Raw genomic sequence first — 17,391 nt, 5'->3', positions numbered from 1 at the left:
CCTGGTTCGATGTTCAAAAATTAAATCTCCAAGGATTCGATATTTGTTGTTTGTTGTGTTTGTTTTTTTTTTCATTTTTAAACTGGCCAATCTGAACATCGGAGAATGGCAAAAATGGGATTATCCCGCATTATCTCTCGAACGGGTAAACACTTTGGATCGCCCGAGGGGTCCGTACGAAAAGCACGACGACGAAACGCCTTTCGCCGGGGAAGTCTTAAGGTAAAGGGGGTTGGACTTTGGGTATTGTCTTTCGTCTGTATTTCTCCAGTTTCGACCGAAGCCAAAACTATGAGCATTCGGGGCGAGGCCATGTCCGAGACGAATTCCGACTGCACGGCAGGCCGGGAAAGCTCGATCGGCAGCCGGGAAGACTTACAGGAAATAATGACCAATCTGGGGATATCTTCCGTCGACCTACTCGCCCAGGACAGGTTCAGAGTGGACAGGAAACTCTTGGAAAATCTCCTATTTGGTAAGAGTTTCAATTCGTGCTCCTCCAATGAGGAAACAAATCTAAACTAACTTCAAATCCCGATCGAATCATTTCTTTATTATTGATCTTGAAAGCTCCATCGATCAGGAAATTTGTTGCTAGATTCAGGATGTCTAATAAGGCTAGATAAATCTAGCCTCGCGGAGGATAAAAATGGCGAATCTAGCTGGACACAAATCGGCCGTTTCATACCCACTCAAATAATATTTTTTCAAATTTTTCATTCAATTCTGATAATAATTACAGATCCCTAGAGCTTCTATTATTATTGTTGTTATTACTATTAAACATTTAAATATTATTTTGCGGTTTACTATTCTATATATTATTTTGCGGTATATTATTCTAGCCTATCTTGCTACATCGCGATGAAAACGTGGGTATAGATGATTAATTCAAAACAAATTCGAATTTTTTTTTCTTTCTCCTTTTTATTTCATAACTTTAAAAAACCATTTAAAACACTTAATTTCTTATAAAATATAAGCCGATTCACAATGTAATACTAAAGTCTTTCTGTTCATCTGGTCAAAGTTCAGTCAGACCCAGGCTGTAGAACAAGGATTCACAAACTACTGTCCGCTGGTTAGCATTTGAAAAATTGCAAGTAAATCGAATGGGGATGAGTTCCAATTTGAAAATACATACTCATAGTTCCTTCATTATTCGTAAATTTTGTTTTTACAATAATTACTCAGAAATCGTGAGTTGCGGTCTGGTGTGACGTAGATTTCAGAAAAACATTTTCTTTATCGTGCCAACGTTTCGATCTTTATTGAGATCATCTTCAGGGCTCAAAGTGTTTGTTTTCTGCGTAATTGAGCCATTCTTGCGTGTCGTGTTGAGAGTGCCCACTCAATTTAAATAAACTCAAAACGACACTCAATAATGACACATCTACACATAAAACAAACACTTTGAGCCCTGAAAATGATCTCAATAAAGATCGAAACATTGGCACGATAAAGAAAATGTTTTTATGAAACCTACATCACACCAGACCGCCTCTCACGATTTCTGAATAATTATCGATTAATGGTCACTAATCACCACATATTTGTTTTTACAGATTCCTCGTGTTTTCCCTTTGTACTTCAAGTTTTTAAGTATAGTTCGAGGAACTATCTTACATAAGAAAAAGTGAAAAGAAAAAATTAAAATATTATTATTATATAATCTTTCAGCAATAAATCAAAAATCGTTAAAACAAAGGTTGTTACGTAGTTTTCGTTTTGGTCTTACAATTATGAATCCGGTGTTATTTTTTGACTGTAGAGGACAGGGGTGTTTAGTAACAAAAAGCACTTTTCGACAAAGTTTCTTGTAAAGCCCCTGAGTTTCTACCATCCTCGAGATTATCTGATCTCTTATCATATAAATATGACATACATCGATGTCAACCTCTATTCTTAATGATTTTTAAGTCGGTAGAGTCTATTTAATTTTGAAACAGGAAAAAATTGGCCATAAACTCGTTTATGATATATTTTTCTCCAGGAAACCGGCATAACTTTAAAAAATATTAGTTACCAACAGGGTGAGTTTGCCTTCTGTTTCTATTATTCTTTTATTGGGGTGTTTTGGGGAAAATCCCCGAGGCACGTAAACTTTTATTTTTGTCTAGTTTCACATGGGCAAAAAATGTGTGCTATTTCAAATTGCGAAGCACTCATCCATGGAAATTTTTTGAAAGATTTTTGGAAGGTAAATTCAACGGTGTAAACGATTTTTAATGTCGAGCAACCGTTCTCAAGTAACTTGCAAGAACTTATTCCCGATCATTGTTTTTTGGAAAAACGAAATCTTCTCTAACTTCTTCAACCAAGAACCAATTTATTTATTTACCGTTTTAATTGTTCGTGTCACCAAAAAAATTAAAGCATAAATTTCCCCAAAACGCTCCAACAAAAAAATTGAGACGGGGAACAGAAGTTAAAATTTCCCTGTATACAGTACATAATTTTATAAAACATACTCAAAGGCAAAAAAAACCGGACACTCATATTTTGTTGTTTATTTTTAACTATATGAATTTTTATCATTATATTAGTTTAATTGCAACCTCATGAGTTTTAATAAAAAAATTTTAATTTTCCACGACACTGTGGAACACAAAATCGTTTAGTAATGGAATGAATTTAACTATCTATTCATTGCTTGGTTTTGTTCACAATAACGCTTTATGAGCAAAACTGGATTTTAAAAAATTGCTAGTTAAATTTTAATCTACGAAGTAAATGATTTCCGGTGTTTTGGTGAATTCAAACCATCATAATTAGATTTTTTTAATAGAATTCATAAATTTCTGATCTGTTTCATTTGGCTTACATTAACATAACTATGTTGTGATTAATATAACGATTAAAGTATATATAGTTTGAAATAAACAACAAAATACGTCCAGTGTCCGGGTTTTTGGAGTGTATTAAATAAATAAAATCAATCTCAAGTTAAAGCCCCAAAAATTGCTGGACAACTTGAACGAGATCATCAAATAGTCAGTGCTTCTTCCTACTCATTGCATAATTTACAAATGGACTTATCATTAATGGCAATGCACGTGTTTTCTCAGATGCTAGTGGCCGGTAAGTTTTATCCTGTCTAACTGTAGCTTTATGTTTATCAATTTTGGTAGGGGTTCTTAAATCATTATTTTACAATGCCTGGCACCTCTGGAGTTCGTCCACTTGTTCTTTTGTTTTCGTGCACCGTAAGACCTACGAGTCTGCATTTGGTCTTGCTATCCCAGTTATAAATCCTGGGCCAATATATAATCCTGCAGATCTTTCTCTGGCTAGTTTGCCTACTTGTGGATTCCTTTGTGCCCTGGCACCCAACATATTGTCAGGTTGTTATTTTCCCAGGTTTTGAAGATTTCTGATGAACTCACTGGCTATTTTGGATGAGACCTTTTTGCGTTTTAATGCTTTTAGGCCTGCTTGTCTTTCTGATGGTATAAAGATTTTGTCAGTATAACCTCTTTTAAGATTTTCATTGTTCAGCGAGCATTTGAATTCATTGCATTGTATGCTTGTATTTCAGCTTGAAAGAGCAAATGCTCTTGAGTTTTGATGAGTTTAAGTGTTTATATTTTGAGCTAGCAGATAATAAACGTGACCTGGTCCTTTCAGTGGTGCCATCTGTATATTACATAATTGTATTTGATCTCCTGATTTCTTCTTATCCTTAATGACCTGTTAAAACTTTAAAGGATGTCGCACATTTTTTTCGGGATCATATAATCAATACCAATGGCTAAGAATCAACTTATTTGTTTTTGGAGACTGAGCTTCTCCTCGTACATTGCTTCCTATAGAAGAAGAGGTAGGTTTAATAGTGTTTCTAAGCTGATGAAGGTTGTAGTCATTGCCCCTGTGATACATAGATTTTTCAATCTTTGTTTACTGCATGATTTTTGAGTATCTTGTTTTTCTTGAGCATTAGGCCAGATGTTTGCCCTAGTCTCGCTTGTTCAGGTTTCAGTCAAATTTAGTATACTTAATCGCTAATACTTTAATAACAATCGAACTCACAAGATAAGAACTCCTTTGAGAAATAATTCAGAGATTGCTGTTGTTAAACAATTATTTTACATTATGCCATAATTGCTGGTCAAATATTATTTATTATATTAATGAAATTGATTTTTTTAAGTATGGTTTTATAACTTAACGCAATGTAAGACTGATCAGTCATATCAACAATCTCCATTTTTGTTGCAGCAACAATATAATCCAGCAATTTTTTTACGTATTATATTTCATATTTTTATTTAGGTGGTGACAAAAATGCGGCTTCTGACTTGTTCCTCAGTGTAAGTTGGTGAATTCCTAATCAAACCAAGTCTGGAATGAACAATTTTTTACAGACATTTCATATTTTAGATTATGCGCGAAACAAGAACACACATTGCATGGCCTTCCAGGCTTAAGTTAAACGCTAAATCGAAGAAAGGTATGTCATCTACTGTTGTTTCATTACTGTTGCTATAGATTTTTAAAATCTTCTAGACCCACACATCAGAATATTGGGCAGAACTGACGACGTTAAATTAGCACACGACAGGGTCTTGGCGACTCTAGGACCCAAGGTATTTCTAAATTTACAACAGAAACCTAAGAACAAAAAAATTGAAATGTTTTTCCAGGGGAACAGAGTCAACATGAAAATAGACGTAAGTTACACCGAGCACTCGCACATTATAGGAAAAGGTGGTTTGACAATCAAGAGAGTGATGGAAGAGACGGCATGTCACATCCATTTCCCGGACTCAAACAGGAGCAACCCTGTTGAGAAAAGCAACCAAGTTTCAATAGCTGGAGATGTCGCTGGTGTGGAAAAAGCAAGAGCGAAAGTCCGAGTAAGTCTTAAAGTCCTATTTGTCGAACTTTGCATTAAGCGTGATTACCTCTAGGAACTCACACCGCTAATTTTCTGCTTCGAACTTCCCATACTTGAAGCCCCGATGCTGAGTCCGGACCAAGTATCTCCTTATATCAAAGACATTCAGGACACGTACAATGTTCAGGTGATGTACAGGACAAGGCAAAAGCTCTACTCCACTCTCGTTGTCGTCAAAGGCTGTGAGTGGGAAGTTTCAAGAGTTAAGGAAGCGACGAAGTTGCTCATTGCTCACATGTGCAAGTCCCTTGCCGTAAGTCATTTCTTCTCATTTGCAGTTTTATGTAAAATACGCTGCCTCTATAGTCTCTGTTTCTGTTTTAAGGACCACGTGACTGTTCAAGTGATGTTGGAAATATCACCACACCACCATAGCGTGGTTTTGGGTAAAAACAACGAAAATCTCAAGGCCATCATGATGAACACAAAGACTCAGATAACTTTCATCGACCCTATCGATCCAAATATACCGTCTTTGAAAAAGAGTAACGTAACAATAACAGGATCTATAAACGATGTTTATCTGGCACGTCAACAACTCATTGTACGTTTATAATTAATAATATTTTATTTAAAAATGTGTTTTTAAAGGATCGGTAATGATACACAAAAACATAAAATTCTGTTGGAAGCTGGGATTCCCGATTATGGCAATTGACAATATGACTTTGAGTTTGATGAAAGTTGATTATTTATGCTCCGTCTAACCATTTACGTGGAGTGAAATAATTAATAAATAATTACTCTAACAGATTTGATTATTTAAAAATGGATCTATTAGGCCAAGTTACGGTTGAATACAAACAATTATCGTGCACAATTTCAGATATAATTAATGTTAGCAATTTCCCCATATGGATACGCGCGTTGTTTGTTCCCTTAAAGATGCTATTTTTGTCGATACTCAAAAGTATCACCGAGTTCCACCGAGCATCATATTTTGTAGGTGACATCTTGGATGAACTACCTTTAAAAACTCTCAACCTGATATGTCCTGTATCAACAGTTGTAATGAAAAGAATTTTTCGGTTTTGGTTTACAACCGCTTATTATTATCGTTTATATTTTTTAGTTTAGAGTATCTGTCGTACATTTATCTGATGTATATGTCGTATCAGTTCGGCTTTTCTTTGTGCTGCCCGGCTAACGCTGGAAGACATGAATGTTTGAAATATTTGAAGCAGTTGATTCCTTTACCTACCTAGGAAGCGTGTTGTTAAAATTTGGAGGTAGTGCGGAAGGATATTCATACAATAATATCAGATATGGAGAAACAAACCATCTTCAATCAACCAAAACATTGACCGTTAAAATTATAAATAAAATAAATGATCTCCGGTATAAAGGAAAGCAAATTTTATTCTTATGGATAAGAGGCCACTGTTCATTGAAAGGAAATGAGAAAGCCGACGATTTGGCCAAGTCAGCTACCAGAAAATCAGAGATAGAAAAAGTGTTGAAAATATCCCATTACGATGCCATCAATGTTATCAAAAGTAGACCGATTGCACAGTGACAGAATAGATATAGATCATCAAGCACTGGACAATGGTATAAATCCATCTTTCCGAAAGTCGGATGCGTTCCTTCGTTCACCAAAGAAACGTTTGAAAGGCAAGCCATTGTTACAATAGGCAGACTACGGTCAAACCACTGCATCTGTAATGCATACTTACACATGATAGGAAAGAAAGACAGTGATCTGTGTACCGTATGCAACCTAATAGATAATGCGGAACATATAGTGTGGCATTGCAAAAAATATGATGAAGAAAGGAAGACTATGTTCGGTGAGATAGACCAGTGCGAAATAGCAAAACCTTATAATTATAAATTCTTAATATGTACAGAAGACTTCGATGTTTATCGGGCTCTGGTCGATTTTGTCAAACGAACTCGTTGCAGCTTATAAATAATTTATAACGAACAAATTAAAACATAATAATAATAATAACAAACATGGCTGAAGACAAAAGGTCAATGCAAAAAAAAAAAAAAAAACCATCTACAGACGAACCAAACTTCGGAACAACACAAGAATGTCATGTCCGTCCTATCACCAGAAACCAGGATGAGTGCTTTCCAAATTTTTGTGAACTGCTGCCTACGGCGGATTGCCGGAATATGGTTGCCAAAAACAAATGAGCAATGTAGAGCTCCGCAAAAGAAAGCTTAAGCTAGCAGCCACATGCTGAAGTATGCAAAAGAAAATCAAAGTGGGTAGAATATAAACTGAGAAAATGGGATGCGCCGTCGAGGAAAGAGAAAGAGAGAAAGAGAAAGAGAAAGAGAAAGAGAAAGAGAGAGAGAGAGAGAGAGAGAGAGAGAGAGAGAGAGAGAGAACACGCAAGAGCATCACAAGATTGGACTAAGCAAATGAGTATACGATCACTGGGAAAGGAACATAGGACAGTCAGGAAGTTGTATAGATAGGCCAAACGTTTGCAGCTGACAGAAAGGGATGGAAGAACTTTGTATTCGCCCTATGCTCCACTGTGAACGACGAGAATTAAGTCAAGTCAAGTATACGTCGTTTAATAAACGACTCTGAACATTTTACAAAAGGTTTCATTTAAATCGTAAAACGTAGTTTTCGAGAAAATTGGTAACAACATAGCTTTTCCTCTAGTACAAGCGAGCTTTAGGATATCCCCATTATTGATTGTAGTTTAAATCGATTACTCAGAAGTACCATCGAGTTCCACCGAGCTTTTTAACCCATTTTGTAGGTAACTTCCTGTACTAATTACGTAAAAAATCTCAACCAGACCTATCCCGTATCAAACGTTTTTATTAAAAACATATTGCAGCTTCGTCTAATTAGAGTTATAAACTAAATTTGACAATGATTCTCAAAAAACGTTATATGCGAGACAGATCTGGTCATCTGGTTGAGCTTTTTCAACGTAGTTGTCACCTACAAAATGGGATGAAAAGCTCGTTGAACTCGATGGTAATTTTCAGTGATCGATTTAAACTGAAATCAATGAGGGGACCCAAACCCAATAGCTCGCTTATACCCAAAGGAAAAGCTATGCAGGTTACCCTTTTTCTCGAAAATTACAAACACGATTTAAATGAAACTCTATGTGAAATGTTCTGAGTCGTTTATTATATTGAACAACATACACCTTAATTCTTGTCGCTCAGAGTGGAGCTGCACAACTCTTGGCCTCTCATAAATAATGGAAAATTCTTTTTATACGGGACAGATCTTGTAAGGATTGGTAAAGATCTGCCTATAAAATGAAATAAAAAAATTCGTTTGAACTCGCAGGCACTTTTGAGTAATCGATTTAAACCACAAAATCATTTAAATTTATTATGTAAAAAATTTAAGCAAGGTATTTTGAGATAGTAAAGTTAATTTTTTGATGTAACAAAATTTAAAAATAAAATAAAATTGTAATAATTTTTTAAACTGTTAAATTGTGGGCTAAAAATTAAAATATTTTCAAAAATGTTTGTAGCCATATATCGTTACCTTTTAAAAAAACTGCCCACAATTACAGTTTTTTAATTTTTATGTTGAATTTATTTTATTCATTTTTAATTTTTAAACGGGGTTCGATTATTTTCTTTATTTCCTAAAATATGGTCCCTGGCCTTTTTTTATGCTACCCTTCCATTCATATCATATATGGTGAAACATCACCGGCTAATATGTGAGTCATAAGGTCATTTAAATAAATAAAATATTTTTAAAAAAATTGGGCGATCGCAGTCTGTAAATGGACTTGAATGCCGCGAAAATGGGGTTTCTACCTAAAAGATACGATTTTTCCGGAAAAATAGACTTGTCACAAAAAAAAATATATTTTCCCGTTATCTATGCATTTTTCATCAAAATTAATGTCGCTTGTAAAAATCTACGTTAAATTGTTTAATGAATGAGTCAACCATCTACTGAACCCTTTCAATCCAAGTGATGGCCATTTCGCTGGCACAAACCTATAAATTTTAAACATTGGAAGATCTTAGAAGAATTTAAAAAATTCACTCTTAGTGAAAAAATTTCCGAGATTTAAAAAAAAAATAATAAAAAATAAAACTAAATACTAAAGATGAAAATTAAAAAAAGAATTGGCTTGTTTTCATAAATTTTACTAATAAATATTTTATTATTTATAATAAAATAAATAATACAGCTAACCACTGCAGAAAGTTCTCAAGTTCCTTCATTTCTTTCTATCACAGAAGCATTGCAGCGACAATTTACATCTAATAAAAGTAATTTAACTGCCAAATCAAAAGTTAAAAATTCTCGCCGAAACTTTTGTTGTAGTAGGAATGACAGTCAAAAGACAGAAAAATCTACTCGTTTCCCGATAAAGTCAATTTTTTGTACATTTTAATCTGTAGTATTCAGTTTCTGGCAGAAATACAAATTAAATATCCCCCATTCGCTTAAAACCTCAATTTTCCCACGATAATCGCAATTTTGGAGGTTTGTTCTACCATACTTCTTGAAAAAAGAATATTCCAACCATGCTACCAAGGATTTGAAATTTTATTGAACAACTAAGTTTTTGTGAAATTCACTAGTAAATTTTGTTGCACATAGTGCATATATGAAATTCTTCAAAGATATTCCATTGATTCAGTTTTATAGGGTTGTCTGAGGGAAATGGCAATCAGATATTGGACCAAAATTGTTCAGTAGATGACTTTTCTTTATACAATTTAGCATGGATTTTAAAAATTACCTCAATTTTGATGAAAAACTCTTAGATGGAAATTTTTTTAAAAATGCAAATGATTGATTGAACGAGTTGAAAAACTTATTTAGAAAAACTCATTTAACAATAAACACTAATAACTAAGTGTGACCCAAGAACAAGTCATCGGTGCTCCTGTGTAGGTCCAGGGTTCTGGAATTTAATGATGTATGGCACATCATTCAAATAGACCATGCAGAGAAGATGCAAGCCTTCACGTTTGCTGAAAACATGCTGATGGTTCCAGAAAAAGGATAACTCTAATATCTGTACTTCAGCTAACAGCAATATTACAATTGAAAAAAAAGGCTTTGCAGATTAACATATCAATCTAGAAACATGTAAGACCATATGCATCTCCAGAAGATGTAGGCTAAAAGAGAATAGGATTAGGAATGTATTAGCCTGAAAATGGTTCAGTTAAAACACCTTGGAATAATCTTTGACAAATGTTTAAAATGGAAAGCACACACATGTTCCAAAAGCTAATCAATTAGCAATCATTTTATCTAGGGCTGTTAGAAAATACTGGGGATTACCAAGCAAAAGCTTAAATACTATCTATAAAACTCATTCCGATGTGCTTCAAGATATATTTTGCAAACGTTAATAATTGTGCACAGAGATTAATACTACTGAGAGTAATTAAACGATACAAACAATAATATATGAAGCAGCATGCATCCGGGCAAGGAGAAATTCCAATAAAGCTTAAAAACTAGAGAAATAGTTGAAAAATATAAACTGAAGCATCCTGACATGGATCTTTTGCTAACCATCGAGAATGCATACATCCTCACAAGGAAGTTATAGGGAAAAAAGTAGATGAATGCTGTCACCAGATGAAGTAAAATCAAAGGAAACATGGGGTTATTACACAATGTTACACTAATGTGCAACAGAAATTATGTGTCCATGAAGGTATTGCGACTTGTTTGCTTCTCATAGTGACCCATAATTGATTGAAAATTTAAAAATTTGATTTTATTTCAGTTATAAATTGCAATGTATTTCAAAAAATACATATATAAAAGAACTGAAGGTTCTTAATATCAAGAATATGGTTTGATTTATTAAAGATAGCAAAATTTTATATATTTTTGTGACATTAAATTAATTAGTTTTTTATTGCATCACATTTGTTTGAATTGCTTATACAAATTCAATTTCATATTTTAAATTTAATTCTCAAATTCCAATTGTGATTTAATTGTTTCAACATTCAAGGGCTCTCTTCCTGTTTTATTTATGTTTGATGTTCCTGAGACCTCACCTGCAGTCGAGACAACAAGAATAAGTGACATTATGAACAAACAGAATGTCCTTATAACCACCAGGCATAAAGTAAAGCAGAATATAATAACATTTATTATCAAGGGGATCGAAAGGAACATTGGTAAGTCATTCGATCATTTAAATAATACTAAGATTTACTCGAGAGTTAGATAGAGCTCAGCAATATCCAATCTGGCATCCCACAAGAGAAAATTCAAGGACTTGTTTACTTGATATATACTGTTGACATTTCTAACCCCCCAGAATAGGAGCCTTTCTACTTTTCCTGATGATAAAGTATCCAAAAACTTTCAAAACCATTTGTAGTGCCTCGATGGATGATCCAAAAAGTGAAAAATTAAAATAAATATAACAAAGTTAAAATTTAAAACTTCAGACTAACTTAGACTAACTTCACACTTAGACCAACTGCACTACCAATTATTTACTTGAAAGAAATCTTGGGACTTTACCTAGACAAACAACTTACTTGGAATCTGCACACAAGACTAAAATGTAATGAACTAAAAAGAGTTACAAAGTATTATCACTACTGCTTGACAGTTGTTCAAAGGTTTCACTAAACTACTAAAAGTTGATATCAAACTTTAGGGGTTAATCAACCATTCCAACTCCAAACACATCAAAGATTCCATTCAAGTCTCAAGAAAAGGTGTTAATCCTCTTTTTTTTAAATCAAACCTTGACCTCTTGACCTACTTTGAGTATTTAATATTCCCATAGTTCTAGTCATAGGAACAGCTAATTCTAAAAAAAATCCATCAATCTCTTTTCGCACTTTCTAATGCATTGGTCCATCAGTTCAGTACTACTACAATCCCCGTCACTGAATTGCCAATAGCCATGCGATGTTTCTTTGCTTTTATCTTTGTTCTTTAGGAGGCTGAATGGATGAATACTCCTCACATGTTTGTACTTACCACTTTTTATTATTGTAATTACTTTATATGCGCAATAATACATTTAAAAAAACATTATTATTTAATATTATTTTATTTTACTTAAGTGTAATACTTAACCATAATAAAAACATTATTACAAACATGAAATAATTTGAAACATGGTTAACCTCATTTAAGTTACATTAGCTTTATAGTTTGGCTGTACCTTAATTTTTTTAAGCCTTTTAGGTTACAATTCTGTATACTTTAGGTTCTATATTCTTTTGTACTTCAGTTCAGCCTTTCAAGTACAGTTTCCAATCACTTTACAGTTTACCCTTGTAGTTTTAATGGGAATTCATTTATCATTGCTAACCTAATTTATGTTGATGAAGACTTAATTCAGGTTCTTTTGCAATTGCTAACCTAATTTAGGTTCTTATTCCTTTATAGTTTAAACTTCAAAAAATAATAAGACAAAAGTTTAAAATTTTAGCCTTTCATTGATTTTATAAATTTAATCAACTGATTAATTTTACTTTAAATTATAATGTAAGTTATTATATTAAACACATTTCCAGATTTTTAGGAAAAATCAAGAAAAACCAAGTTTACACTTATCTATCTTAGACCAATTAAAATTTTAAGTATTACAATCTGTTTTATATATGTATGTACATATTATAAGGGCCATGAATCATTTCAATTTTTATTAACCTCATTCAGGTTCCCATCCACTTTTAATGGTTTATTAGTTGCAGTGTGAAAGGCGAATAATAAGTTTATTTACAGATATATTTATATGTAAAAAAAGAGGTTTAAAAAAATATCAAAAATAAATAAATAAAATTTTAAAAAACCTTAACTGACGTAATTAACTTAATTTAATTCTTAAAAAAAAAAAAAAAAAAAAAAAAAAAGATGGAAAACACGTAGAGGGCCGGCGATGACCTCAGCTGTTTGTTGGCCCATAAACTTCCCACTTATTATTATTTTAATTCTAAAGTGGATTATGCTTCATACTTGTACTTTTTATAATGAAAGGCTAGCATAATTTACAATTTCATTATATACTTATGAGGATGTTCTCACAAGACTTTACAAATTTTTTCTATCATGATAATGTGTGTAGAAATGATTGATATATCAAGGACAGCGTGCACATGATCAATATAATCAATCAGCAGTCAGCCTGTGAAATGCAGCTACTATTCTAAAATTTATTCAGTGCAACTTGGAGTACTCTAAACTCAATACAAAGTGTGTCTTCAGTTAAAATTGAGAGCTAATATGTAAGCTGATGTGGACCATCATTAAAGGATTCATTAAAAAATCATTTTTTCATTAGGTTACAAATCAACCCAACCACTGCTAACCTCAGACAGATACACTTTACAGTTTATGTTAACCTCATTTAGGAGTCAATTTACATTACACTGTAACCTCATATTAATTTAAAATACAACAGGTTACAAAGAAATAAATCAATCTACCTTAACCTTAATTAGTTCCCATTTACTATAGTTTTAATCTACAAATACATATGTTTTAGTATTTTAGGTTACAACACAATACATGCAATGCTGAATACTTTAGGTTATATTTTTATTTGTAAATCATTTCAGTTAACCTTTCAACCTAATTGCTTCTCTATTTAATGGATTCTCATTAAGTTAATGTTTAAAACTCAGTAAGTTAACTTTAAACAGTATTTTTTACAATCTCTTAGGATTATAATGAAACATATTTATGGTTAATGCCTGTGATTATATAAAACTCAGGGGTTGATCCAGGTAGTGGTCTCATTGCTGAAACATTTGACCTCATTACATTTTTGAGCCTCAAAGTTTTTTATTGGCTGCAATACTCATCAATCACTTAGGTTAAAAATAATATGGAATCGGTATAAATTGTTTACAGTACAATGTTAACAGAATCATCAATTAACATTCATTAATTTCAGGATCAAAATGATCTAAATGTTTTCTTTTACGAGCTTATGAAAACTCATATTAATCTTTGCTTATGATAAAATTATAATAACAATGTTTTATTTGGTGATAATCTATAGTTGCGTTAATCATAGCTGCTTAAGATCTTTAAAACTGGTTTTTATCGCTTCAGGTGACATTTATGAAGCCCACAAAAGACTAATTGGATCAAATGAACCTTCAGTTCAAGTGGAAATACCGCAGAGCTATTTTATTCCCAATTCGAGTCCAATTTATAAGCCTATTTGTATGTATAAAAATTTAATGAAATTATTAAAATTCAGATTTGATATATTGATTTTATATTTGACTTATATAGGGAACTGCAATGATCCAGCACATCCGACGTACCAAAATTTAACAACCCCAGTCTTGCTAAGCCCAATGATTGGACGCTCTGAGCCATTATGGTCCCACATCCCACATTATATGCTAGCCCAACATTTAACATTGCCTCCATCTTTATCACCTCTCCCATACCATTCGGACCTTAACCACTATTCTTACAGTACATTGTCTCTTCCAGAATTCCCAGGTATTAAACAACATGCAATGTTTAAGATATCACATTTTAAAAGTTTGTTTTTAGTCTATTCGTCTATGAGCAGTAATGCGAGTAGCCTTTCGAGTTCAAGAACGACATCCCCCATACCTTATCCAGTGCCAGAAAAACCGAAACCAGGTAATTCATGTTGCTCCTGCTTTAAAATGATATATTTGACTCTCATTTTGTTTCTTTAGAATTGGCCACCTCCTGTGAAGAACCAGACCAATCGAAAATCCCCCCTGGCTTTAAACGTCCAATGCTCACTCACAGCGACTTTCAAAAATTTAAAATTCAAGCTATGCAAGGTAATTTAAAAAAGAAAGTGATGGATGTACATATTTAATTACTTACTCTAATTGCTACAGCAATGCGTAAATCACCAAATGCGACTAACTTCAGAGTTCCAACATCAACTTGGTCTGGCTATGGTTTCAGTCATTCTTCACCAACCTCATCTTTACTTGAACTGAAAACAAACAAAGAAAAAACAGTTAAGGTACTTACTTATTCCTGTATCTCCCTCAAAATGTGTTTAAATTCTGAATTTGGAATTATTGGATAATAATAAAAAGTAAAAAAACATATTTAAAATTATCTTTTAACCTAGTTAAAAAATTTAAATTTGGAGGCTTAGGTTAGTTTTATAATTGGTATATCTAATATTTTTGTGATGTAAATTGTCAGTTCACCTTTTATAATTTTTTAAAATATTCAACTCTTATTAAGTTTGACAAAGATAAATGGATGAGTGGGTCTGGAGAGTTTTCCCCAACACAGAGTGACACTTTTACAAGTAGCGTTTCAACTGAATGTAATCCTCTTGCATCGAGCAATATATATGACTCCATTACTAAGAACACACTATCTACAATAACAAGCTTGCCGATGTCTGACCTCTCAACCCTCCTTGTGAATATTGGACTGGAACAGTACATAAGTAAGTCCGGTCTAGATAAAAGTTTAAGTTTTATTGAAAAACTTAATTTTTTCCAGGATTGTTTGAATCTCAAGAAATAGACCTGATGACATTTAAGACGCTTACAGATCTGGACTTAAAGGAAATAGGAGTTAGTGCTTTGGGAGCACGGCGTAAATTGATGCTCTGCATAGCAGGTGAGCCCTGTTTATTTTTGGTTGTTTGGTTCATATTCAGTTTTATTTTATTTATTTCAGAGCTGAACAAAAGACAAAGAAGCCCATTCAGAGGGAGTGCAGCCCCGGGAGCCGAGAGGAAAAATCCTTCCACAAATAGTCTGAATGATTTGACAAGTCATAACTGAAGAAAGTTCATTAAAAAATATTTTTCTATAATGTGATTAAATAGCCTGGTGATAGCTATTAGTTTACTGATAATTAGAAATTAGAAATGTATATTATATTGAACAGTGTTCAAAACTGCATGGTATTTATTATATTGCATGTAGATCAAAATTATTATTGATAAGTGACTTACTAACTAAACTATCTTTATATTCTGTTCAGTTCATTTAATGAAATTTAAAAAAAAACTTTAAAAAAACTAATACCGAATGCAAACATTGAAACTAACATTAGGAAATGCAAAGGATTTCAATACAACAACTCTGTACACAAATTCAACTATTTTTAAAATATTTGTTTTTGCCTAAATCAGTTTTACAAGAAATCATGGATATTTTAAACAATCATCAAATGAGAAATTTAATAGTAGCATGTTTTAAACTATTTATAATTGTATTGTTAATCTCACTACGCTAGATTCTTATTGTAATTTATTTAATTTATTCTTATTTTTTATCTTAAATGATAAATTCGGTAAAAACCCCAAATTATTGAATCATTTTTTATGTAGTATTGTATAACTTTAATTTACAATTTTTCTTTTTTTTGTTTATTTTTTGTTTGCTTTTTTAGAAAATAGAAATAACAACAAGAAAAATTTTAGGATCTGTAGTCTGGCTAGAGTATACTATTTGTTTTTCCCTGTATGTTGTTAACATTTTAAAATGGTTGTTATTTATTATAAACTGAAATCTTAACTTATAATGTGAGCCCTAAAAGGAAAACTGATGGTCAATATATTTTAATATCGTTCATTTTAATGTGAAAACTTACTTCCAACAGAAATTATTTAAGAAAAAAGTGAAAAATATGTAAAAACACCAAAGCCATACAATACTACTCCAAGATGGTATAAGTCGGGGGGGTAAGTATATTGTTATTGTATGTTATTGGTACAAAAAATCTAACAAAATAAATGTATCTAAATGTTCTTAGAGTTTTTATTCAATCCTACCAATTCCCATTATGCATAATACATATTTGAAAAACAAATATTGGATAAAATCTAAAGACGCTGGATTCTTATTGAACTGAAATATGAAACCAACAAAATAATAAGTATACGTTTGCTCAACCAAAGAGGTAGTCTCACAACGAAGACTCACTCTCTTGTACACACACTCTTTATTTATTGACTAATGATTAACTCGGTTGGAATTTATAACATTTTTCTTAGCCCTGTGAAAGGCCAAATATAGACAAAAAATGGTAGAAAAACGAAATACCGGCACGTGGCAGTGTGGCCTAACCACCAAACCATCAGAAGTGAGAAGTGAGAAAAGCTCCAAGTGAACGTTTATTTAGTATACAAAGATAAAGACTATAAAAATCGATTTTGCTCTACAGGTATGTGTGCATGAACAACTATAAATTACGTAAATAAAATATTAATAAACATTGCAATTTGTTTATGATCAGGGATGCGGTCAAAAAGAAGTGAGTATTGTAACTGCTATGCCAAGTTGCAACCTTTATTTCAATGGTGTTTAGGGCTACGTTACATTGTCATAAATAAATTTGATTAGAATAATATATATAAAGCTACAATACAATAATTTATAATGATATTTTTAAAAACGATTAATCAAGCTTTTTAATTTTCTAAATAAATTTTAATCATTATCAACGATTGTTTTTAAAGTTTTGTTAGAGGTTTAAAAATATTATAATGTAATCAAATTTATTTATGATAATGTAGCGTAGCCCTAAAGATGACTGTAATAAAGGTTGAAAGCTTGGC

At 32.4% G+C, this 17,391-nt stretch overlaps 1 protein-coding gene across 2 annotated transcripts; it reads left to right on the top strand.

Annotated features, from left to right (window-relative positions):
- Window positions 1-127: 127 nt before the first annotated feature.
- Window positions 128-16,451, top strand: LOC106665105 (protein bicaudal C homolog 1-B). Of its 2 annotated transcripts, XM_014391309.2 has the most exons (16): window positions 129-475; window positions 4,273-4,310; window positions 4,381-4,450; window positions 4,507-4,586; window positions 4,644-4,856; window positions 4,911-5,150; window positions 5,223-5,441; window positions 10,843-11,011; window positions 13,917-14,030; window positions 14,103-14,318; window positions 14,373-14,465; window positions 14,525-14,635; window positions 14,696-14,826; window positions 15,057-15,267; window positions 15,324-15,443; window positions 15,504-16,451. In XM_014391309.2, exons 1-16 carry the CDS (start codon window positions 292-294, stop codon window positions 15,608-15,610), a joined length of 2,316 nt encoding a protein of 771 aa, XP_014246795.1. In that variant the 5' UTR covers window positions 129-291; the 3' UTR covers window positions 15,611-16,451. The 2 variants fall into 2 exon arrangements, with proteins under 2 accessions (XP_024083769.1, XP_014246795.1); XM_024228001.1 differs by having other exon boundaries at window positions 128-475; window positions 4,507-4,856.
- Window positions 16,452-17,391: the final 940 nt, after the last annotated feature.

The sequence above is a fragment of the Cimex lectularius genome, unplaced genomic scaffold, assembly GCF_000648675.2.
Source record: "Cimex lectularius strain Harlan isolate CLEC.00 unplaced genomic scaffold, Clec_2.1 scaffold172, whole genome shotgun sequence".
Classification (NCBI taxonomy): domain Eukaryota; kingdom Metazoa; phylum Arthropoda; class Insecta; order Hemiptera; family Cimicidae; genus Cimex; species Cimex lectularius.
This window is presented reverse-complemented; position numbering and strand designations above follow the sequence as displayed.

What these genes read in the sequence shown, in the direction of transcription:
- LOC106665105 (XM_024228001.1), top strand. Translation starts at nt 292, where the DNA reads ATGAGCATTCGGGGCGAGGCCATGTCCGAGACGAATTCCGACTGCACG. An exon ending in AAACGCTAAATCGAAGAAAG is followed by an intron (nt 4,451 to 4,506) that starts GTATGTCATCTA and finishes AAAATCTTCTAG; the next exon opens with ACCCACACATCAGAATATTG. An exon ending in ATTGATGCTCTGCATAGCAG is followed by an intron (nt 15,444 to 15,503) that starts GTGAGCCCTGTT and finishes TATTTATTTCAG; the next exon opens with AGCTGAACAAAAGACAAAGA.